Here is a 24,990-nt window from a genome sequence, read left to right as displayed (position 1 = left end):
AGTTGGAATATATTTAATAATGAAATTTCTTGCACTTTTAACTTACATCTGTTCTCATACTTTATAATCGCAAAACGTTTAATTCCGTTTTACCAAGAAAAGGACTAATTTCAAGAAAATCTCAAATTTGTAATGTCTACTTTGAAAGTTGATGTCTAGTCAAGCAAATTATCGAACATTTAAAAGTCCACAGAATTAAATTTTTCCGACGTAAGTAAATCAAGTGCTAAAAATGAAAAGAAAATTCATCTAAGGTATTTAATTACATTTAGTTTTGATTATAATGCAGAAGACAAAATATGAATAAATAAAATAATTTAAGGAATAAATTACTGCACGCATTTGAAAATGATTATTGTGGACGGATGGGAAGAAAAATTTTTTTAAAGAAAAGGTTGAATTTACATATTAATTTAAAGCATTAGAAAAAGGGCAATAAATAAGCTTCCTTTAAATGGTTTAAATTGTCCAGTTTAAAAGAATTACTTTCTTTATATTTCATTATCTTTACAGTATACATTTCAATTTATATATGCATAATGTTTACAAGTTAAGATGTCAAAGAGATAAGAGATCATTTCAAAAAAACAAATGCATATAATTTGATTAGAATCAACAATATTTTAAAAATTAAAACGGAATAAGATTAAAGAATAATGAAAGCACCAGATATCTTACAATAATAGGGAATTTACAAAACAAACAAGTGTCTATCACAAAATGCAGTGTTCTAGTTTTAAAAATATGCTCCTAGATATATTGTTACAATTTCTGTTAAGTCTTTAAATTAAACAAGTGATCAGGTGAAAAATTCTATGTACAATTTTACAGTATTAAGTACAGGATAAACTAGAATATACTTTCATTCATTCTTTTTTGTCATATCTTGACAATTTGGTGAACTGTGCGACAGTGGAAGGCAAATCACAATTTCTTCATCAGGCAAATCCCATATTATGGTAGCATGAAAGGCCATGTTGGCAAAACATATAACGTACTCACATAAGGCAAACCAACTGAATGCTGAAAAGCGGAAGAAATAATAATAATAATAAAAAAGGTTCATAAGATATGAATCAAAAGAATTTCGCTTGGTTGGAAAACATACTGATTTTATGCAAATGTAGAAATATATCTTAAAAATGGTACAAGCAAATACAGTATTCTAAAAATGGCACAAGCAAATACAAAATTCTACAAATGGTACAACCGAATAAATAATTCCTAACATAACAAAAATCTTCTCATTGTCAAACTAAAATGCATTGGATATTCTAATATTTTGACAATGATATATAAATGCCGTGATAAAGCAAGTGCATTTTATGGTGTGTATTCTTATATTAATATTTTTACATGCATTAAGAGACACAGATTTCCATTACATTATAAATTCTTCCTCACAACAGGAAACGAAGATGGTGCAATATTTAAAGTTAGCAGAAAATATTATATTTTTTACATTTAAATAAAGGAGGAAAAAAGTTAAAAATCAAAGCAAGCGTTCTTAGATGTGTTGAATCTAAAGCTGAAAAAAGCAAATGTTAAAAATATATTGTTTTCTAAATAAACTCTCAAGAGAAACAGAATTATGTTAATTTGACTTCCAATTTAAAAAATGCTTGATACCATTTATGTGGATACAAACAGACAAATCGATGTGTTATGATTTTTTTTTCTGAAGATAATGATTGAGAAAAAGAAAGAAAGAATATAAAATTTTATAAAAAAAATATAGTTTGGACTAAATACAAGTATACAATATATAATACAATATATATATATTAATACAAGTTATTACTGGACTAAATATCAGTTATCCTTAACTGAAAATTATATTACACTTTCTTGTAAAATGATTTTCACTGTAACTAGTATAAAGAAAATTGTTAGACTAATAAAAATCAGTATTTTGATTCATTTATTCACGAAGTTACTGGAAAGTGAACACAACTCATTACTGCAAACCCATTCATTTCGGGCGTCCAGGAAAATAATTTACAAATTTTAAGGATAGATCAGCATACAGAAAAAAATAATTTCTGCAATAAACGTAAAATTGGAAACATAAAGGGGAAAATTGCGAGAGGTATTTTGCAGTAAATGAAGTAAACCAGATATTATTAAATCATCTGCGATTTTTTTAAACCTAATTCTTAGCAGATTTAAAACATAACATTATTTTCAAAAAACAAATCAAATTGAATTAGCACATATTGATGTTTGAATTTTAATAGAAAAATAACAATAAAAACTTCAAAAACATTTTAAAACTAAATTATGGTGGTGGTGAGAGGGGGAATTTACATTTATGACACTTTACAAAATGTATTTAATAATCTGAGAAATATATTTTCTTTCCCTCATCTCCTGTTTATTAATTCTGCATTTTAGAAAAGAAAATACTTTGTGTTGAATTATAGGGGTGAGTTTTGTACCACAGTTAACATCTGTCTGTGCTGGCAATGGGTCAAAAGATTTGAAAGACTTTATGTTAAGTACAAAAATTAACCTCAAATTACTTAATTTATCTTGTTGCTATTTTAAAGAAATGCATGCTTTGATGAATAAAAATATATATCTGATTTCATTACTAAAAAGTAAAGATTGCAAATATGAGATTGCCTCAACCCAGTTTTTTTATACAATTAACAAAAAATATTAATATATCTTATTATAAATAGACTTAATAATCTGATTTACTAATAGACTGATAATCTTATTTTGTGCAAACTCTGATTTCTTTCTTCCAAACCAAAAATGAGTTATAGAGTTTTAAATGAGAAATTGCACCAACATGCTATGTTGTTTCTTTGACCAGGTTAAAGGTGCAATATTTCTCATTTAGGGGAACTAGGGATACTTCACCTTAATTATTTTCTCGGATTGAGAGGAAAATGATAATTTGTGTATGCCAACTCTATTTGACCCTTAGTTTTATGGCCTACTATAAAAAATCTTTCTAATTAAAAAACAAACAAACATTATAATGGCAGGAAGGAAAATATGTTTTGAAAGCTGGAAGTAAATTTATCTTTTTATTTCACAGTGGATTGGAATTTTCCTTTTAAAAAATGAAAATATTTTTATATATATAAGCATATTTCAATCTATAATTTAATACACGATATTGCACAATATCTAAATATTAAGTGGTTCGTTCAACCTTTTGATTATTTATTTTGTTAACTATTCTTTTCTTATACGATAACTTTTTGGCATTCAGATTATTTTACAACTTTTTTTCTTCAATTTTTTTAAGCACTTTATTGATCATATCAGACCAAGTCCTGAAAAACCAGGCAATGAACAACTGGATGTTAACAACAAGCAATACAGATAAATTTGTTACCATATGTGATGTGGCTACATTGGGTTATTATATCAGACTGCAAATGATATTATAGAAGAAATATGCTATAGTTATAGACCTTTTAATAAGAATATTTTTTACTAATGACGAGTTTCTACTTTCATCTACAACTGACAGCTGATGATTAAATCATATCTCATGCGATATTTCGCCATTGTAGGTTCGTTAATACAGATTCTGGCTCAAACACTTGTAAGTTTAAACATAACCATTGACCTCCTCGGTGATATCCTCCAAAAATGTGAGGTGTTTTTCTAAGGCTGAGTAAAGAATAGGAATAAATAAAGGAAGACCAAAAGTTAAACCAATAATTATCAATAAAAATCCTGAAAAACTAGCCTTTCAGGCAATGAAATCAAATGATAGTCCCAAACTTAAAAATAGAAAGGGACTCAAAAGAAACTCTAATGCTTTAACAAAAATTCAGAAAGTAATGATAATTTAAGTTCAGTAAAGATCTTCCTTATCATTAAACAGTAAAATAATGAATGCATTTTAAAAGCAACGGAGCTTTAAAAAACTACAAATTCTTTTACATACGCTTTTACGTGTAAAAATTCGAGGATTAATCAAAAATAGCTTTACTATCATTTTATGCAAATAAAATTCACTTCCCCGTTAATATTTGTTTTTATAATGTGCAGGTCAAAAGTACAATATAGTATTGAACCTTTAACCACTGTGTAAAATTAAAAACGTTAAAATTATTTTGGTTTTAAAAAATCTATACTTATATATAAAGCTCAATGTGTGTGTGTGTTGGCGCTCTACAGAAAAGACCATTTGAGCTACAGCTACCAAATTTGGTACGTGTATACCTTCGAGGTCGGTAATGTGACCTGGGGTCCCTTTTTTTGAAATTTTAATTATTAATTAAAAACTAACTTTTAAGCCAAAAAAATCATTCATTTTCCCCACCGCCAAATGAGTAAGGCTTCAGTTTTTTTTTCCAACAGCAATGAGGCTAGGGCTAACATTTTTCGGCCGATTATTTCAAACGATTCTGTTTATTTTCTTAATGTTTGATGCATTTAAAATTAAACATTGTTAATTAATCGATCTTCCAGATTCATTCTGAAGTACTTTTGAATTAAAATAAAACAGATTAAAGGAAATTAAAAATTTCTAATCCACATAGCGTTACCCCAACTGGAGTAGAAAAATTCACGCATACCGTAACTGGCGTTGAAAATTCACGCATGCGCATTGTGTTCTGATTGTTGACAACCGATTTTCAACGGATTCGAATTTAAATTATTTTTAGGTTAGTTGTGTGCTTTTGTAATTAAATTGTATTTATTTTAGTTATATATATTTTTTGCATATGCTTATAGTTTTAAGTATATCGCCTTTTAAGTAGTTTATTTTAACCTGTTTTCGACCGATTATTTTAAACGATTCTGTTTATTTTCTTAGTGTTTGATGCATTTAAAATTAAACATTGTTAATTAATCGATCTGCTCACGACGAATCTGAGAAAATTTTGTTGACAAACTCTTGAGATATTACATATATTAAGAAAATTTTTCTTTAGTGCCCATAAAGTTTAAACGCCCAATGACTCTGTTTTCAGTAATCATATTATAAAAAAATGCTTTGTTTCAGTAAAAAATATAATTCTATTAATTGCAGATTAATCCTTTCCACTTTAATTTAAAGCATAAATTCAACGAGTGCTAACAGAAAATTAGAGATACATATTACGTTATGAATGAAGGCCTTTATAATATTATGAGTGAATTAATTATATGACTATAAAAATTTGAAGTTGTAAAATATTTTGATGAAGAAGCTATTAAAGTAGGAATTGCAGAAATTTAATTTTATTTTTATAATTTTAAGGAACATTAAGATTGGTGAACCTGCTGGTCGCCAAAGGCGGCTAGTATGTAATAAATGGAGAACAAAGCAGAGTTGAGATCAGCATTCACAATAGAACTGTGAACTTGCATACGAAGCTAATAAAAAATTAATATTCAAAATCGGACAAAAGTAAAACATTTCTCTATGCATTAAGTAATCTTAAAATTGTATTCCGATTAGGGTACACAGAATTACTAGCATAAATATCCCGTAACATATATTATCAGAAAATATACAGAAAATGTAATGAAATAGAAATGTAATATATGATCTATCATAGTAGATATTTAAAAATTTCCACTTTGTTACATACTACAAAAGAAGAAAAAATCCCCCCCCTTAATATTTGATAAATAATGATATTTTAAAATATTCTCCATAAGCAGAATTTCAAAAAGAAATCCAACTTTTTTTTTTTTTTTTTTTTTTTTTTTAAGAATTAGAATGTCTCTATTTCTATCTAAAAATCAGGCATATAAAAGGCATAACTTACCAAGTTCTTCACAATACACTCGATGTTTATAAAAGAAATACATCATGCCCACTGATGTAAGAGCAATGATCACACAAAGGAAAAGTTTTGTTCTGTATGACAGCTTTTCCTGAAAGGTAAAAAATACGTTAAGTGCATGCAATTAATTATAATCACAGATGTTCCCAGCTCATTTGCAAACTTGCAAATAAAAAAAATCAGGTCAAAATAATTTATTAGATAACTTGTATAGAACAATCTGCATCATTTACATAAAAGAAAAAACAAAATTATCAATGACATTAGTGCACTATCAAGTGATTTTCACAAATAAAATGGTAAGAAAAAGTGCTTTCAGGAAACGAAGATCTATTTCAAAAGAAAGTGCCAGAAGTTTCAGAATGGCACAGATACATCAGGAAATTATCGATCATGGTCTCATGATAATAAAATAATCTACTCTCATGATAATCAATATCAGGTGAGTTTTAAGAATACCAAAAGCAAAAGAAAGAACAATAAATTTATTGCGAGGTATTTAATAAATCTGAGCGATGTACAATATTTTGCAAGATGTAACATAGTTTTAAAATAATAATAATAACAAATGTTGTGAGTTCAAAAATATATAATTATCTACAGATTTGAAGCAAGATAATTGCTTCTTGACATTTTCTATCATTTTGATCTTTCATTCAGGTAAATATAATAAATATTAGAGGCTTTTATACAGCCTGTACAGCAGGTTAAGTTTTGATTTAATTAAATTACTTTTCAAATTCTCTCTAAAGTGAACATAATTAAAAAAAATTAATCAATCTGACCCGTATATATCAGAAATTATCTGTATAATTACTTTACTTTGAAATTTGTTTTATTACATGGTGACAAACAATTAATGAAAAAAAATTAATCATAAGTGTTTTTTCGGTGCCTTATATTTTAATTTAACACATCATACTTTAATGAAATATTATGAGAAAAACTTGATGGGCAAATTATTTCTGCATACAACTAATAACCAAAAAGGAGTAGAACACCGCACTAACATAGCAATAAAGTTTTTACATCCAGAAATGCATGTTCAACCATGAACTGAATGAAACGAGAATTTTGGATATGAGATTATGAAGATACAGTACTTGAATGAATTCTATGAAGTTGGAATGCCAGAATTTTACAACTATTTATCAACCAAGTTCGAAAACATTCTAAATTTGGCATATAAAATTATTTCCATGTTAGGAAAAATGATCATTTATTGGTGTAACTATTTTCACTTATGAAGGGAAATAAGTCTTCTTCCAGAACCAGAATTATTAATATTAACCTTTAGTGAGCAAATATAATATCCCTCAAGTAGAAAAAAGACAATAGAGAAGAAAAGCCAAATGTCAGAAAAAATACATTACATTTACCATTGACCTTTTTTCTGTACTGAGTTTTCAAAATAAACCTATATTTCTATAAAAATTTATGTGTTCTCCTTCCTCTTCATAGATCCAAATTCAAATTCCCTTGAAATTAAAGTAATCCTCCGATAATTCTTATAAAATGGGTTAGTAGAAAAAGACATTTGAGTAGGATGGATATAATGTGCAAGAGTAAATAAATTGAAATACATGTAAGAAATGATTTATCAAAAAAGACATTTCAGCCACAGCTACAAAGTTTGAAATTATTATCAGCTAAGACTATTACATATGCATTGCATATCAGAACGATGAGAAGGAAGTCTACATACATAAATTTTAACAAACATATGTATGTTATAATCGTTCATACTGTGTGCAGTTGAATTGTTTTTACATTCGTTAATGAAGTTTGTAGTAAATACACAGCAATTTTTATATTCAATCTGTTCAAAGTTTTTAAAGGTTGAAATGAACTTAAGAAGGAAAAAAAAAAAAAAAATGTAAATTTTAATAGGTTAAACCTATTAAAATGAAAGATGATAAAATATAAGCATGGCATGTTGAAGATTAATATTTTCGGAAATTGTGGGACATTATTTCTTTAGCCAGTTTTGGAAGCAATAGCCTATCAAAAATATTGCTTATTGACATTAAAATTTAAACTTTAATGAGAGGAATTGGTGTTCAAATAATTTAATATCAAAGAAGAATTTGCAAGTTTTAGTTACGTATGCATCTGTTAAAATAAACAGATGTTTTCAGTTTAATTCAACAATACAAAGGGAGGAAAAATGAATAAATAAAAAATAAAGAACTCACCAAATGTGTTGGAGTTGAAGACTTATTCATGTAACTGAGAACACAGGTACTTAACATGTAAGAAATGGAAGAAGCCATAAAGGTGATGAATATTTTCTCATGGACAGCTAGAAATATAAATAAAGTTATAAATATATATTTTTATAGTTAAAGAAGTAATATATTTTATACATAAAACGAAGCCAGAATTAATGAAAATTTCATATATATATTATGGAGCAGATGAAAAATATAGCTTCCAATCTATGTATGACTTGATATCTATAGGGAACAAAATTCAGATAATTTTATAGCATAAAAATAATTTTTATGGATAACATTTAACTGATGGGAACCCCTCTCTATCTTTTGCTTTTATTAATAGTTAAGAAAAGATTTTACATTTTCTGCCTTATAATTTAGTTAGCTATCATCTAACTTTGTACTGTAATTTCAAGATAAATAATGAATATTAAGAGAAAAATTGAAATTAGCAATTACGCTGATTAAAATAATAAACTTTTTCGAATTTAAAACAAAGTAAAAGCACTTATTGAATAGAAAACTCATCTACATTAAAATGCTTGACACGTATTATAAAGTTTACGCTTCAAAAATTATCTATGAGAATATTTAGGAAAACATGAAATACACAGTACTTATTTTTAATAATGTTTGTTCAATTGGTTTCTTTTAAAAATAAATAATTTGTAATGAAAATCATATTTTAGTAAATATGTATTTAAAAAAATTAAAAAAAAAACAAAAAACAGTGTCTGTAGATTTTTTAGTAAATATGCACTACGAGAATTAAAAGTTATAGTGGAATGTGGACTTCCAGCAAAGTTTAATTTAAATATACAGGGTGCGGTATAAAAACCCGGACAAACAAATTTTAATATAACTTGATTAAAAATAAATTAATTAACAAAATATAAAAAATATTATTAAGATTAGACATTTACTGATAAATAAATTTAATTGGTTTCACAGCAAATGGCATTCGCAATGAAGCAGAGTCGCAAAAGCTTATTGAAATTTTCAGTAATGAGCCGCAAATCTTCTTCCTTTAATATATCCCAGTCCCGCAGAAGCCATTGCTTTAGAAAGTCCAAACTTTTATGTCGTTTAGTGCAAGCCCTAGACTCCAAAACAGACCATACACTTTTAATCATGGGATTGAGATTCGGCGAGTATTGTGCCCATTCTCCAGATGACATCACGTCCAGAAAATTTTCCTTCCACCACTCTTTTGTCTTTTTAGCCTTGTGAGCTGAAGCAGAGTCTTGTTGAAACCCCACTTTACATTTCCGAAGTGCGTTTTGGCCTATGGAAATATAAAAGCTTCTAAAATGTCTCACTGGTACTCTTTTTGAATTATTTTAGCTCCCTCACCCACAAAAACCAGAGATGTTTTGCAGCTTTTGCAAATTCCGATCCCCGATACTAACCGACTTTGGATTTTTGCAATATTCAGCAATTGTTGAAGTGCTTACTGCGTCTACAGACCAGAACCTATAGTTCTAGGAGTTACGAGCTTTTGGACGGTAAAGAGCTTCTCATTAGTGAAAAGGAATCTCTCTCAATGCTGACATGCGGTCAGTTTCAAAAGTTTTCGGCGTCTTTGGAGCTGTACACGTTTGTTTTTTTCAGTGAGAACCTGAAATTTCTTGATCTTATAAGGCTTCAATCGAACTCTGATTTTGCCGTTCGTTGCACTGATCGGTCCCTTATTTCCAGTTCACCAGCGACCTTTCTCGTGGAAACCTTCGAATTTCATTGAACTCGCCTTTTGATAATCTTACGGCTACTGAAAGAGTTCACCAAACGTTTTAGTTCACTTTCTGGACTTTGACCATCATTACCAAGCTCTTTGAAACGATAGATTGCTTCAGACACTATTTGCCGAGGCACATTAAGCAAACGAACGACTTGATATTGTTCATTTTCCAACTTTAAACTAGCATATCTTTTGCTTGGCATTGTAAAAAGATTAAAAATCAGTACATAAACTAAGATGCATTATAAAATATGTTATAATTGAAGTGTCAGACAAAAAGAAATGAACAAAAATGTAAAAGAAATGAATTAACTTTTATTCTATGATGTAATAGTTTTGTCCCGAGTTTTTGTGCCGCACCCTGTATATAGATACAACAAAAATTCAAATAAATTTCACTGATGATTTAAAGATCATTAAGAAGTAATGTCTAAAGTATTTTATGTTGAAATTGAATAAAAGTTACGATGTATATGAAAATGGCGTGCTTTAAAACCATGCATTTGATTATCTTTAAAAACAATCACTAATGTTTCAATTTCAATAGATTTTGGATTAAACATCTTTTTAAGCTATCCCTTAATGACCACTGAAGCAATTCTTTTTTTAAAGTTTTTGAAATATATATTTCAAAATTTTTATCAATGAAATATTTTTAGGACATCAAGTTTCATTACAGTTTTTATTCTTAATACCCATTAACAATCCTTCAATTTTGTCATCAAAGGATCTCAACACCATGTATAAGTATGACTGAATATTAGTTATCCAATGTACAAAGACATACTTAGAATAATACCACAAAAATACTGATGAATATCATCAGTTTAAAGTCAAGAATATTAACTTAAAAAAACTAAAGTTTATATTATTTAAAATTCGTTTTTTAGTTTTTTCCTGAATTAAAATTTTTTTTTGAATGTTACACATATGCAACACACATTTATAATGAAATTTTTATTTAGAAATCAGGACATGCTAAATATAATGTTCACCAGCATTTAATGTATTTAATCAACTTAACACATTATCTAAAATAACTTATCAAACAATTTTAGTATTATTAGAAATTAATTAAAACACCCAGTAATTAAAGTGGATCAATTTAAAGACTAAAAATAGTTGTAATAATTTTTAAAGAACAATCTTGCTCTAAAAAATAACTATTTTAAGAGAACCTAAGAAATTTTAAGCAGAACATTAATTTAATAAAACAAAAACAACCAATTTAATTTTTATTCATGATCATTAAAACATACTCACGATAATTTTCTTTATTTGAGATGTATGTAACTCCTACCAGAGCCATTATTTCAGTAACATGAAACCAATAATTCAGCGTTACAATGTGCATGTACAGAGACTTTGATTCTTCTTTAACATTCTTAGTTTTTCTAACATAATGGCTGTAATACACAGAAGCCAACAAAAGACGGGGAGTTGAATGGAGAGCCACACCTATTCTCCATATATATCTTTGAGGAGATATACCAGTTATTGCACTTACAGATGGGCAAAAGTTGAAAACCTAGAAAAAAAAATTTATGGTAATAAATATTATTAGTATTTAACAGGAAATAAAATTAATTAACTCTAAAACCAGCAAATCCAAGTTGTAATATTGTGCAAATTCCTTCATATTTACATTAAAATAACAACCAATCAATTACAGTAAAACAAAATTTAAATTCTGTTGAATGTGCTTAAGGTTTTAAACAAACATATGTAATTAATCAAAGTAAATTAATGAGTTAAATTAATAATGCACGAAAAAGTTATCTTGAGTGATAAATTTAAGAGTTTCAAACATTTACAATTACCTTATTTTTCACACGAATCTGTGCACATATGAAATATATAGTAATTATAACACTTTTATGATTAACAAATATTTCTACTAAAGTATGAAAAATAGAATCAATGAATAAAAAAAATATTTTAGAAAGGGGAAAAAAAATGTCATATAGATACAATTATTAAAAAATGAACTTACTTGGCAAATTGTAGTGTTCACCAACTCAAAGTTGAAGATCATTGAGGTAACAAAACAAAATACCATAGACACAAGGGGTAACACAACTGTTATAAAGGAAAGTTTCTTCAAAGACAAGGAAAATAGTGGACGAACACTTTCATCATCAATGTTTCTATTCATATTTGCAAATACAAAATGTTTCTCTCCTGAAAAAAAAATTAGAAAAACTAAAATTGATTTCTAATATATGAAGAAGACTTTTTCATTTAAACCACAAACTGTTCAGTTACTTCTTATATGGATATAACAACTTAACTCAAGATTAAATGCCTTTAAATTATATTAAGTCAAGAAGTTGTACAAATCTCATTTGCATAGAGAAGCTTACTTCAATTTCTAACAAGTCTATCATAACAGCTCTTAGAAAATGCAACACAGAAGCTGAGTACAAAATCAGGTTTTTTTTTTTTTTTTTTTTCTTGATCTTGCACAGGATCAGGTGATTAGGAACAGTGACTCGAATTATGTATCGCTGAATCTTGAAAAATATGTGCCTTCTTCAAAGCACTTTAGGGAAAACCAAAAAACATTTTCCTGTTTTTTGCTGCCACTTTTTTTTTACAGTACTTTAGTTAGCTTACTTACTTTACTTAGCTACAATAAAAAAAAAATAAAAAAAAAAAGGAAAAAAAAAAAGTGAAATTAAACTTTCCAAAGAGTCACTATTCACTCCATATATTGGTTATTTGCAAGGTAACTTGCTAAGTTACATATTTCTAGGATTTATAACATATAACAGTTATTAATAATGTTCAGATTTCATTTTTGCACTTCCTCCTCAGAAACAAGATTCAGAATGCAATTTTTCCAGATAATTTTCATTGTGGGATGATTAGGAACATATTTTTAACATACTAAAACCCTATATTTTCATGCATTTGAAATCATTTATTAAATGACTGAAACTGATTGACATCAAATCACAGAATGAGATAGCCTCCTATCTCTTAAATAATGTTCATTATTATATGCCAATTAATTACTTAATTAAAGACATGCCAATTAATTACATAATTAAAGAACCTACATAACATTACTTTTCATTTATGAAAGGTGGTTATTAATAATTTGATACTGCCTGACTTCAAATATGAAGGAATATAAGAAAATTGAAATCAAGGCAGGAAAAAAACCCTGTGATGTTGAGAGAGGAATCTGAAGATGATGGTTTGGATTCTTTTTCTAAAAGAAATGGTGGTTGTGGAGAAGGACAAATTAATTTGGGATTACCCATTGTTGATTTTTCAACAAATATGCATGTTTTGATTATGTTGAAGGTAACAGTATGAATACCCTTTATTCGTACATCGAGAGATTGATGGAGTTGTTGATGATTTGACAGTTTCAAGAGCATAATAATAATTTCAATTAATTCAAGATTCAATAATTCAACATTCAATAATTTCGAAATTTGGCTAAATTGAAATTTTTTTCAATAATTAATGTTAATTTGCAATTTCTGAAAATCAAATAAATGCTATACAATCAAATCCTACTGTTGAAGTTGATTTTTTTCAAGTAGCATAAAAGTCAGAGAAAAATCAATTAAATAGGTAACTGAATGTTCTGCTAGAAGTGAGAGTTTTACTTTTTATTGTTAATTCCAACTAATAGTCCTTATTCATTTAAAAGTGCATTTCTAAGACATAATATTCAATAATTTCTGTTTTTATAAAGATGCATTTATCCATAAAATTGTCATAGAATGAATATAAATTATTCCAAATTGAAAATATTAAATAGTTATGATAATTTTCATGCAATATTCCAAGAAATAGAATATATTTTTATTGCAAAATAGTACCTTGGAATGGAATAAATGGGGACAGACAATAAGCAATAGTTGCTTATCGTTTCAAATATATTCTCTTCAAGCCAGTTTGTTACTATGATCAAAAGCCAAAACAAGCATCCCCAATCACCCCACAGATTCTGGAGTAACTAAGAACATACTTTAATAATTATGAACATTAATTTAACTGATATGTATTAATTAAAGAAAAGACTTTTGTTTAATGAGACCTTTAAAATACAATTATGCATTCATATACATTACAATCCTATTTTCAATTTCATATAATTCAATTTAAGTCAAAGAAAATGTCAGATTTTGTAAAATTTGCTCCTAATTACACAACTTGAAATTGATAATCTCAATAGTCAATTAATGGATCTTTTATACATATTTGGTAGGCAACAGTATGGAAATGCATCAGAACTACACACATATACATTAGTACAATTAGGGATTGAGTATTGCTTATTTTCACACAAAGCTTCATTTCTAAGTTTTTCTGCAGACACCTTTGCCACAGACAGAGATTTCCAATTTCAAATTATAATAGTTACTGCTACTTTCTACCAAGGCTTGGCAAGAGAAAATTATTTGCAAAATACTAGTAAAACAATAGAAATAAGAAGTATTTAAGATTTAATGCAAAGTATATTTTGTTTTTATTTGCTAAAATTTGCCTTTCCTACTGTTTATTCTGATCAACCAGAAAGATTCAAGTCTCACCTGAAGCTATACTATTAGTTGTTAAAAGAGGAAAAGCATTGCTTTAAAATAATAGTCTAACTAGAATAGCCATAAATAGATATTTTGAAGTAACTTATAATTTTGTGAACTGAAAATAATATTTGATATTATCTAATACCTTAAGCAATGAGTTTTTAATTTAAATAAAAGTAAGTAAGTAAAAAAAAAAAAAGACATTGAAATAGCAACAATTATTCTAAGTTTGAAATCTTGTGTATAAATGACAAATATATTATTTCCTACCAACTTTTCAATCTGAGTGCTTAATGCTTTCCATTCTACCTAGATAGACAACTACTACATATAGAAATACAAATATAATATCAAAAGTTTGATAACATTGGTTATAAATTTGTATTTGTAACAGTAATAAAATAAACAACAAACTCTAAGTAATGCAGCTTACTGACTATATTACCTAGAATTAATAAATTATGCACTACAGATAAAAAATGAACCTATTATACATAGATAATCAATTATCTAAAACTTTTACAATGTTAAAAAAAATGCTTCATTTTAGTTTTTTCAAAAATGATAAATCTTTTCATTTTTTTGTATGATTTTTAATTTTAAAATTCAAATTTAAGATTTTTAAATGAAATTAGTAACAAATAATCCAATTTGAACTTGATAAATGAACACTAAATTAATGCAATTAGAGCAATGCTAATCTCCTTATTAAATATAAACACCAACCATTTCTACAGCAAACAGCATTTATCTTCCATTGCAACAATTTAGACTTAAGATTTAGTGCATGTCAAAAACTTTGGAATTATAATTTCTTTCATCTATTTAATCCAACTACAGTACAAGAACTACTACGCATATGCACTTGAATTCCATTAAAATAAAATGGCATCTTTAAACTTTACTTAGCACAGGATCAAAATCTGGTTTTTCCAATGTGAATAGAGTGTGCTAGGTTACACATTTAATATGAAACATCTAACATGAAATATGACATGTTTCTATTTAAGTGAAAATCAAGCAACTTTTATAAATATGAAAACTGTCTTACACAAACGCTGTTAAGCATAAGCAAAATTTCTTCATTCTTTTTAAGAATGTTTCTTTGATAACTTGCCTATTAACAATAACCTACTCATATTTAGTGAAAGAGTTTTGTTTCAAAACTAAACAGGGTTAGTTTTGAAAGAAATAAAAATATAGCAATTAAAAATTAAGTAAAGAATATATTTTAATAATAAAAATAACCAAAAAAAGGGGGGGGGGGTCCCTAAATATTTGTCTGAAAGGCAAATTGAAAATTCATAGCTTTTCTTTCTTTCTTCTTATTTTTTTTTTTTTTGTTAATTATCACAAAAGTACAGGATAAAATTTGGTTACTTTAATTTCAAAATTAAAGTTAGTTAGATGGGACATATTTAAAGAGAAAGGATATATAAATATTTGATTTAACTGTTTTTACTTTAGTTAACAGGATAATTAAAGAAAATTTATTTTTATATTGCATCATCTCCATTTGTCCAAATAAAATCATTGTTCTGTAAAATTAATAATACACACATTACCAAATTTATTCAAGAAAGCTTTGCACATACTCAACAAGGATAATTCAAAATACAAAGTTTTAGTGGCACTTATTGTTAATAGTTTATGCTGAAAGAAAATTTATATTTGAAATTATATATGTTTTAAAATTCTATGCTGAGTTTATAGAAGAAATCTCAGCAAGTACTATCCCCTTTCCAACAATCACATCATGAAAGATGATGCACATTTCCTAGATATGCTAATGATGTAATGTCATGGACTTTGAAAATGAAATTTTTATATAATCAGGGTTAATAAATGCAGATTATTTTAATAGAAATTGAGTTTATTAAAAAATAGAAAGATAGAGAAAACAGAGAGTACAGAATGATCTATAAACAAGTCATATTACCATTTGAGGCAACATGCAATTTGTTAGGATCACTAAAGCAATGATAGTAAATGCATTTGTCAGATTGTTATTATTACTAAGCAAAATATTTTTAAAAAAACAATAAAGCAGTCTTTATTTGTTACCACATAAATTTTACAAATATATACATTTACTTAATTTCTTTTCACTCATCAATAATCAATAGTTTTTCCCTCTCTCCTATTTTTTAAATGAATTTGGAAGCAGTAAATATATTCAAATAGAAAAGCAGAACAGATATAATAAGAATTTATGGAAAGAAATTAGAAGATATTTTTGTAGTTGAAATTGGGAACAAATTCATGAGTTGGGATATCTAAGTAAAATGTTTCATCAAGAAGCTAAAAACTAGACACAGAAACAAGACAGCTACTTCGTTAACAGATGTTTATGGATTGAAATCTGAATATTTTTCAAATGATTACTTTCAGATTTATATGACATAAAAAAGAAATGATTTAATGATCAAACTTTAGAAATAGGCAGAATCATCTAAAAGTAAAATAGATTTTTTAAATTTTGGAGAAAGAAACAGCAAAAATAAAAAGAAAGTTTTATAACAAAAAATTAAATGGAATTCCATAAAAAGAGTTAATGTGCAAGTATATATATATATAAATCCTGCAGAAAAACCGTTTAGGGTAGAGTTGGGAGGAATACAATAGCTACATTTATGTCTAAATAAAAGATTAGAATCTATTACTAGTTTCTCCATTAGATAGAGCAGTTATAGCCCCTTGCTTGATTTTAATTGTTAATAATATTATTAACATAATTTATAATATTATTCATGTTTAAAACAGAAAATCTGATTTTTATGCTTCAGAAGTAAATAAAAATTCTTATTTTTTCAATGATTTTTTTTCTAGTTTTATTATTGATAAAATAAAAATATTTTAAATGTATGATAAATTTCACAAAATTGAACAAAGACATAGTATTTAAAAGTCAAAATAAGCTTAAATGTAGCATATGCAAATGTGTCATACACATTTTAAAAAATCTGTGGAGGGAGGAATGGGGCAATATCAATTAGGAAGGAATTTGACATGCTCACTTAAATTTCAATACATTTTCTAAACATGCTAGCAATTAAAGTTTTACATTTTTCTTCATGTTGTTTAATAAAATTAGTTGTTGGGGTGTTACAATCCAATAGTGAATAGATGATTTTAAATTTATTAAAATATATAAGTTAGTATGCATTATTATGTCATATATATATATATATAGTGCAATGTAATGTGTGTATGTAATGATATCTCTTGATCCAGTTTAAATCGTAATTAATACGCTAAATTTTGTCTTAATTTAGCTAATATTAACTTCACTCTAAAATGTTCTCTTATTTCCTGATCCAGTTGCTACTTATTTTTATTTAATTAATTTATTTAATTACACACACTCTATGAAACTGCTGAATTCAGCATGTTCACATGCTCCGGGCGATAGGATAAAAATCTCTAATGCTTATGACATTTTTTTACAGATAGCCAAGGTTCCCTTTCCTAAGACTACACATGTCAAAGAATATAAGTCAAGAATTTACTTAAGAGCACCAGTGTCTCTAAACATGTTTTGTTATTCTTTATTTTTTTGATAATAGCTTTATCAAAAAAAGTATAGTATAAATACATACTGTAGATCGTTCTGTATAATTTCATACAAAAAAATATATTTTCTACCTAAAATCATGCTTATCACTTCAGTTAAGAGAGATTTTAATGTAAATATATTAAAGAAATCAGCAATACAATAAATATCAAGTAATGAAAAAAATAAAGCTGAATTATGAAAGTTATTTATCAAATTTTTTAACTCCCTAAATGAAAAATAATTTCTAATTTTATATCTTTTTACATAAAAATGCTATGAATATGGAAGAAAAAGCACTCAGAATAGAGAAATATATATAAAGTAATAACATATTGCAACCAGCGGAAATGGTTGTAAAAGAAAATAAAAATTTTCAAAGTATGGTAGCACCAATCAAGATTTCAAAATCAACTCTTGTTGGCATGTCCAAAACTATAAACGAATGAATGAAAATGACATTGAAATACAATATTTATTAATTTTAATTTCCTCAAATCTTCTCCCATACCTCCCTCATATAAAGGAGATGCATGACAAAAAATGTTACAGTTTTTATCTATGCAAATAAAAGGTAATTGTTTGTATTTTACTGCTCTTGTATTTTTTTTTAAACAAATAAAAGAATATACTGTTAGATTTTTTAAAACTGCACTTTTTTTAAGTCTAAACTAGAGAATTAACTTTTTTATGAAATCTGTCCCACTCCTCCCAACTCTCCCCCAATTATATCTGGAAAAATTTCTTCATAATCATGTATAAAATTAAATCAATTTTCTAATTGATCAAAAATATCGAAACCTTTCCTATTTTGCATAAAATAAAAATAAAAAAATAATTTAAAAAAATAAAAAATGGTGTTAGATTCATTAAAATTGTTTAAATTTATTCCAAAATTATATTCATCAGAAAATAAAATAAAAATGAAAACGAACTATGGATGCAATATATATATATCTTAAATTCTGATTGATTTCCAAATTTTATCTTAATTTAACCCATATTAACTTTATTCTAAAATGTTCTCTTATTTCCTGATCCAATTCCACCTTTTTTATTTAATTGATGCTGCATGAGCTCTGTAAAAATGCTTCAATCAGCATTTTCACATGCTCCAAGTGATGGGATAAAAATCTGTCATGCTTTGCCATTCTTTTAAAAGATATCTATATTTTCATTTCTTAAGTCTACATGTGACAAAGAATCCCTATCAGAATCTCATAGTATAAAATCATTGGAGAAAAATATTTCAGTTCTCTTTTTGCTCTTCCCTTATGTCATGAATTGACATATTTCATCACTTTTTGCTTGTACATAAATTATACCTCCCAGGACGGAATGAATCCAATTGAAAAATTCAAAAGTGTTTTCTCTCTTTGGTCACAAAATTGCTTAGAAAATATGTATTTACATTATATACATCTCTTAAGTTATTGCTATAGTTAATTTGTTTATCAAAAAAAAAAAAAAAAAGCAATGTTGCAAAAAAGCTTTTTAGCAAATAGGTGTTTTCAACTTGAATCTTTCCATAAATAACAGCCTCAGTACACAAAAACATAGTTTTTTAAAAAATAAAAGCTAACCAAATATAATTAAGTTCTTCTATTTGCATAAGTTTGAGACAAAGCATATAAATATAAAACACAATTTTATTTTTAATAGCAAGATACTTAAAAAAATACTTCTATAACTTCTATAAACTGCAAATTAGGTAATCAAAAATTCTGAAATGTCACAGCTAATTAAATCTTTTTAGAGAATTGAGACAACATGAATAAGCAACACTACATTATAAAATGATAATATATGATACCTGAACTTTCCACTGATGAATATAAAATTCTATGTATAATACAATACATCATTTTTTTTATCCCTAATTGCTAAAATTTTTACATTGCATTTAATTTAGATGCAATTTTACTATATTTATTTTTGCTTACACTATTATAACACAATTAATAATAATTACATGACATTTTAACTTTTCTGCAGGACAGTAAAATAAATGTACATGAAAGGTTTGTCAACTTTTATATAATAATTTTTATTCGTAGAATTGATATCTCTCTATCAAGAGAGATACAGTTCAAAAATGGTTTTAAAAAGATTAATATTCAATTAATGACTAATTAAAATGATAATCAAAATTTTCCAATTATCAAATTTATTTAAATAATAAAATAAATATATATCTTAATAAATCTTAAGTAAAAATACAAATTAAAAGTCATAAAATTGTAGCAAGATCTGTGTGAATTTTTTCTACAGTCAATATGCTAACATAAACTAGATAATCTGTATAAATCTACAAGAGGGAAAAAAATTGAAACTGCAAGATTGCTACTGTTTATAATTAAAACTAAAAATAAAAAATATGTAAAAAAATGTTTATGTGAAAATACTTTCACCACATAAATGCAGATAAATATATAGTTTTATAACTTAAGTTGTTCAAAACAAACAGATAAAAATGATTGATTATGCAGCTCATTTTTCCATTGCTCTGAACTTTCAGTCTAAAACTGATAGGAATCCAAATGAATGGTGTTTATTTAATGGCAATCATATCTGAAAACTTTTAGACTAATTCTTATCCAACTGCGTAAAATAGTTTATTTTCCAGAAAGTAAATCTATAAAAGACTCCGAATAGCATGTTCTAAATATATCTTGAGAAAATACTTTTATAGTTACCTCAAAGCATTAGTTGGAAGAGAAATCCATTTCAAATATCAAGATTGGCCTTTCTTTTTTTGATCCCGATAATTAATAAAATACAGATGCTACCTTTTTTATGATCATTACACCTATAAATAATGTTTGGGGCAACGACAACGGCGAATCATGAGTTTCAATATATAGCAGCAGCAGCATCATAGCATATTCTATTTAGTTGCCGTTTCTCCCGGTAAACTAAAACTACTCCAAACTCTGTCTGCATCTGCTGCAGAAAAATCGTTGCCATTCGATTTGTATAGCTACCGCAACAGTAACTGTACCGTGTCAGTTTGAATTTTAAAATAATTTATACAAGATAGATAGAAAATAAAAAAAAACGATAAGAAATACTCCTTAACTTCGAAAGAGTGCTTCAATAACCAATTCAAACAGAAAAAAGAAGAGCGTAAACAATGAAAACTTTTAAATGGAATCCGAAATTATTGAATTAATACATTATTAGTTGAATTCATGTCTTACTATATCTGCACTTCAAATGATGGAAGATACTGAACATTGAACGTATGAAATGTTTTTTAGAGTTTTAATCCAAGTTTAACCATATTCTATTGTTGTCACAGAAAGATTTTAGCCGAATGTACAAAGAAAATTGAGTATTGCGGAAAAACGCAAAATTTTTTATAATGTTAAGTCTCGTACACTTGTAAAGTTACTATATTTTTTCCGAAAATATCACATGAAAGGAGTTTAAATATTTAAAAAAGTCTTTTAATGTAAATCTTATATGTATTTTATTGTCTCGAAGATCAGAAAAAATATCAATCAGTTGTTTCAATCTTCAAACGGAGAATTGATCAAATTGGAATACGAAAATCATGGAATACGAAAAAATAATGATAACTGAAGTGGGGCTTAAAGAAGAAAAAAAATTGTGCATTACAGGATTAAAATGAAAGAAATTCAATTTCTTTCTTTCTAAAATAAATTCCGAATTTTGAACCTTGTCTAAAAAATTTTTTTAATAAAATATTTATTTTTACTTAATGGCATGAACAAAAATTCATATGTGCATCTTCCAATACAACTCAACTTAGGAAACAATACTTGTGCCCTTGCCGACCTTATATTTCTGTGTTTATATTTTCTAAGTGCGAATTTCTTACATTGCATTAATTTCTTCAGAATGTTTTCAAAATCGTTGCTTCGTGTATCAAATTCGTTATCAAAAGTTTTAAGTAAGTAACAATTTACAAATTTAATTAATATCGAGAAGTTCTTATATGTATATTGAAATGCTAATAAACTGTACATTTAATTTATATTTCTACAGAATTTCACATTATTTTGATCTATAAACAGTTTAAAAGAATCTCTAGTCAGATATTGTATGTAAATGATCATAAGAAGTTAGTTGTATCTTTTCAATTCATTTCGACGTATGATTAACAGACTATTAGCAGTTCGTTTCTTTTTCACTAAACAGGTCTGATTTAGCCTTTATTTTTGGTTGTTCTACTTGCGGATGATTTATTTATTTCTGGGATGGACAAATTCTTATTTATATCGGTATATTATTTAGGAATTTTCGGTTGTAAATCTAATTATACGGCTTCCTAATTTTATTTGCAAGCTTTGTTTTGTCATGCATTAAGAGTATTTTTTTAAAAGATACTGAAAAGTTACTTTTGTTGATTTTTGTTGTATGGATAAGGAAAATTTTTCTGTGTTTTGCTATAACCGTTATAACTTTATTTCTGTAGTATTATTTATAAATGTTTTCATTATATATATGTATTTTCCATCATATTTCCTTGCAGTGCATATGAAATTATTTTAAGACAAAGTTTCAAGTAAAGACTAGGAGGCTATTAGTTGATTTGATTTTTGAAATATTTTGTTGTTGATGCAGGATCTCCAAGGAGCTGTCGAAATATGTCCGACTATACTCCAACTGTTAAAGAGCCACATATGAATGATATCCCAGTCCCTCACGAGCCATTTGAAGTTGGATATCGTAAGAGACAAGTTGGAAACAATTTTGTACTTCTTGGTGGAATAGCATTTTTTACATTCTCTGCCTTTTTTGTGAGTACCTTTGAGATTTTTATTTATAATTCTTATGAATAAATCTTGAAAAAACTCATGTTCTATTTTAATTCGTGTCTGATATTACTGATACCATTTGAAAGTCATCAATTATATATTTATGCTTTGAATAATCATCATTATACTGGTGAAAAAGCGGAAATATGCAAATACTAGGAATTTATCTATAAATTTTTTCTTTTTTATGTATCATGCTGAAGTAAAAGGTAATGCATTGGCATGTTGTTATACTTTAATGTCTAATGCCCTTCTTGAACAGTCATAACAACTGTAATTACAGGTTTATTAATATTTTTAAGTTTCAGTTAGTGCATTTTAAAATTAATGAGAAGAATTTTTCAAATGCAGAAATGGTGAAATTCTAGAAATCAGTTTTATGTGGATGAAAGGGAATGCATACTGGAAAGAGCATTCGTAAAAGATGATAGTCTGATTTTGATTAATTTCAAGAGGGTACTTTTTGAAATATGTCAAAGCCAAATATAAATGTCAAAATCTAAATGAGATGAGGTAAAGAAATTATATTAGTCAAGGTAATGTAGAAAAAAAGGAAATTTTATGAAGCTATAAGCTAGCCTTACAGTTTATGTAGATTGTTAAAGAAGTAAAGAGTGAAATACATTTTTAAAAATGTCATATCTAGGCTATATCTATGCAAGAAATATTTTTGTAATTTCTAGAGCCTTCCCCACTCTGTGAGAAATGATGGGAAATTATAAACTAAGTTAGCTTTTTACATTGTACTTTTATATCTATCAGTAAATTGAGAGTAAAAAAGAAATGTCAGTATGCTGTGATTTGTCTAATAAATTTCATTACATTCTTCTTGACCTATCTAGATTCAGTTCGGCTTCATTTTCCCTTGTAGTATAACTTCCTTTGTAATATAGACATAGCCCAAAACATTTGTTATGCAGATTATATTACTTTTTAATTGTTGCTATATTATAAATGATTACATTTTTCATATAATTGGCCTAAAATGTGATTTTCTAATATGGTGAACATTTATTTTCATGATGATGATATTTATGTACACTATTTTAATCCTTGTTGTAGTTTACATTTTTCAGGAAATTGGGTATTGTTGAAAATACCACATACAACTTCAGTACTATGTGAGCAGATTATTATACAGAAAGAGAGCAAATATTTGTTAATGCTAAAAATATCTTTTGTGAAGAAATTTTGGTATTTAAAATGTGTCATACTTAAATTCTAATCTAAGAATTAAATTATATGTAGTTTAAGACTGTGCATATGAACTTTTACCTTGCAGCTGTTAAATTTTTGTTTTGTAAATTGCTGTTAGGTGTTATTAAAAATCACCTGCATTACTTTTTCAGTTAATAATGACAGTTTTAAAGAAACAGTAACTTTTTTAAATAAAAAAAATATCAAATGATTAATTTAATTAAATTTGTATTATTTTTAATTGATAGATAAAAAATTTTCCATACCTTATTGAGATTTGTTTTGGTAAATTATAAAGATTATTAATGTTTATTTGTGAAGCATTTCTTTTACTTGTATATTCCCTGCTACAAATAAAATGACGAAATTTTTTACTAAATGTTTTTCTAGGTATTTTGAAAAGATTGTTTAAAATTTGAAATTTAAAGGTTGCTTTCATTTGATTATCATATTACATAATGTAATCAAAAGGCATCATGCATCAATTGAGATTAAGAAAAAAAGAGGGAAGTTGGGAATGTTATCAGTTGTTACAAAATTAGAGTATTTAGGCCAGAAAGTAACTTAAGCTAAGCTGTACAAGTTAATAACAGATTTGCATTTACAAATGACAGTATTAATATTTTAAAATGCAAAGAATCGGAATTTTTTTATACATTCTTTTTTTTACCTTTGTTCTATCAGTTATTGGAACATACTTAAATGATAAAGTATGCATAAAATCATATTGAAAAATAGAATTCACTCCACACATTTCGGAAACCTATTATGTTTCTCCATACAAAATGATCTGTTGTCTACTGGTGATTTTTGAGACTGCTTTAAACAGTATGAATAACTTCCATCTCATAATATTTGCCATTTATTGTATTTTTTTTTAATGAAGAATAATACAAGTAAATGCAGAAAGAAAATGTTTATGTTCACTTCCACATGATAAAATAAAAATGAGGAATTTTCTTTTCTGCAGTAGGGAAGCATTGTTCTGTAATTATAGTTTTATAGAAGTACCATTTAAAGTGATTTTAAAATTTAATTTCTTGAACCTACTGTTATTTTCTGAATCCTCTTGCATGTTTTTAATATGTGATGGAAAGCTTAATGTATTTCTTTGAAATCTAGTTAATATGTAATGTAAAATTTTGAGTGCAAGTTTTTCAAAAAAGTGTTATTTCTATACTAGTATTAGTAAAAGTGCATGCATTGTG

General features: G+C 26.6%; 1 protein-coding gene across 1 annotated transcript; it reads right to left on the bottom strand.

Moving 5' to 3' along the window:
- Nucleotides 1–657: 657 nt before the first annotated feature.
- On the bottom strand, nucleotides 658–20,703 carry LOC129958929 (post-GPI attachment to proteins factor 2-like). The gene is made up of 6 exons (XM_056071674.1): nucleotides 20,498–20,703; nucleotides 11,695–11,882; nucleotides 10,965–11,229; nucleotides 7,943–8,049; nucleotides 5,730–5,838; nucleotides 658–1,023 (listed from the first exon to the last, which is right to left on the bottom strand). Exons 2-6 carry the CDS (start codon nucleotides 11,854–11,856, stop codon nucleotides 863–865), a joined length of 804 nt encoding a protein of 267 aa, XP_055927649.1. The 5' UTR covers nucleotides 11,857–11,882; nucleotides 20,498–20,703; the 3' UTR covers nucleotides 658–862.
- Nucleotides 20,704–24,990: the final 4,287 nt, after the last annotated feature.

The sequence above is a fragment of the Argiope bruennichi genome, chromosome X1 (genome assembly GCF_947563725.1).
Source record: "Argiope bruennichi chromosome X1, qqArgBrue1.1, whole genome shotgun sequence".
Classification (NCBI taxonomy): domain Eukaryota; kingdom Metazoa; phylum Arthropoda; class Arachnida; order Araneae; family Araneidae; genus Argiope; species Argiope bruennichi.
Note: the sequence above shows the minus strand (reverse complement) of the source record. Positions and strands in the feature narration are given on the sequence as shown.

Excerpts from the sequence above, each read along its gene's own strand:
- LOC129958929 (XM_056071674.1), bottom strand. The coding sequence starts at position 11,856 with ATGAATAGAAACATTGATGATGAAAGTGTTCGTCCACTATTTTCCTTG. Across the intron at positions 8,050-10,964 it reads CTCAAATAAAGAAAATTATC|CTGTCCATGAGAAAATATTC; the intron begins GTGAGTATGTTT and ends TTATATTTCTAG. Across the intron at positions 1,024-5,729 it reads AGTGTATTGTGAAGAACTTG|CATTCAGTTGGTTTGCCTTA; the intron begins GTAAGTTATGCC and ends TCCGCTTTTCAG.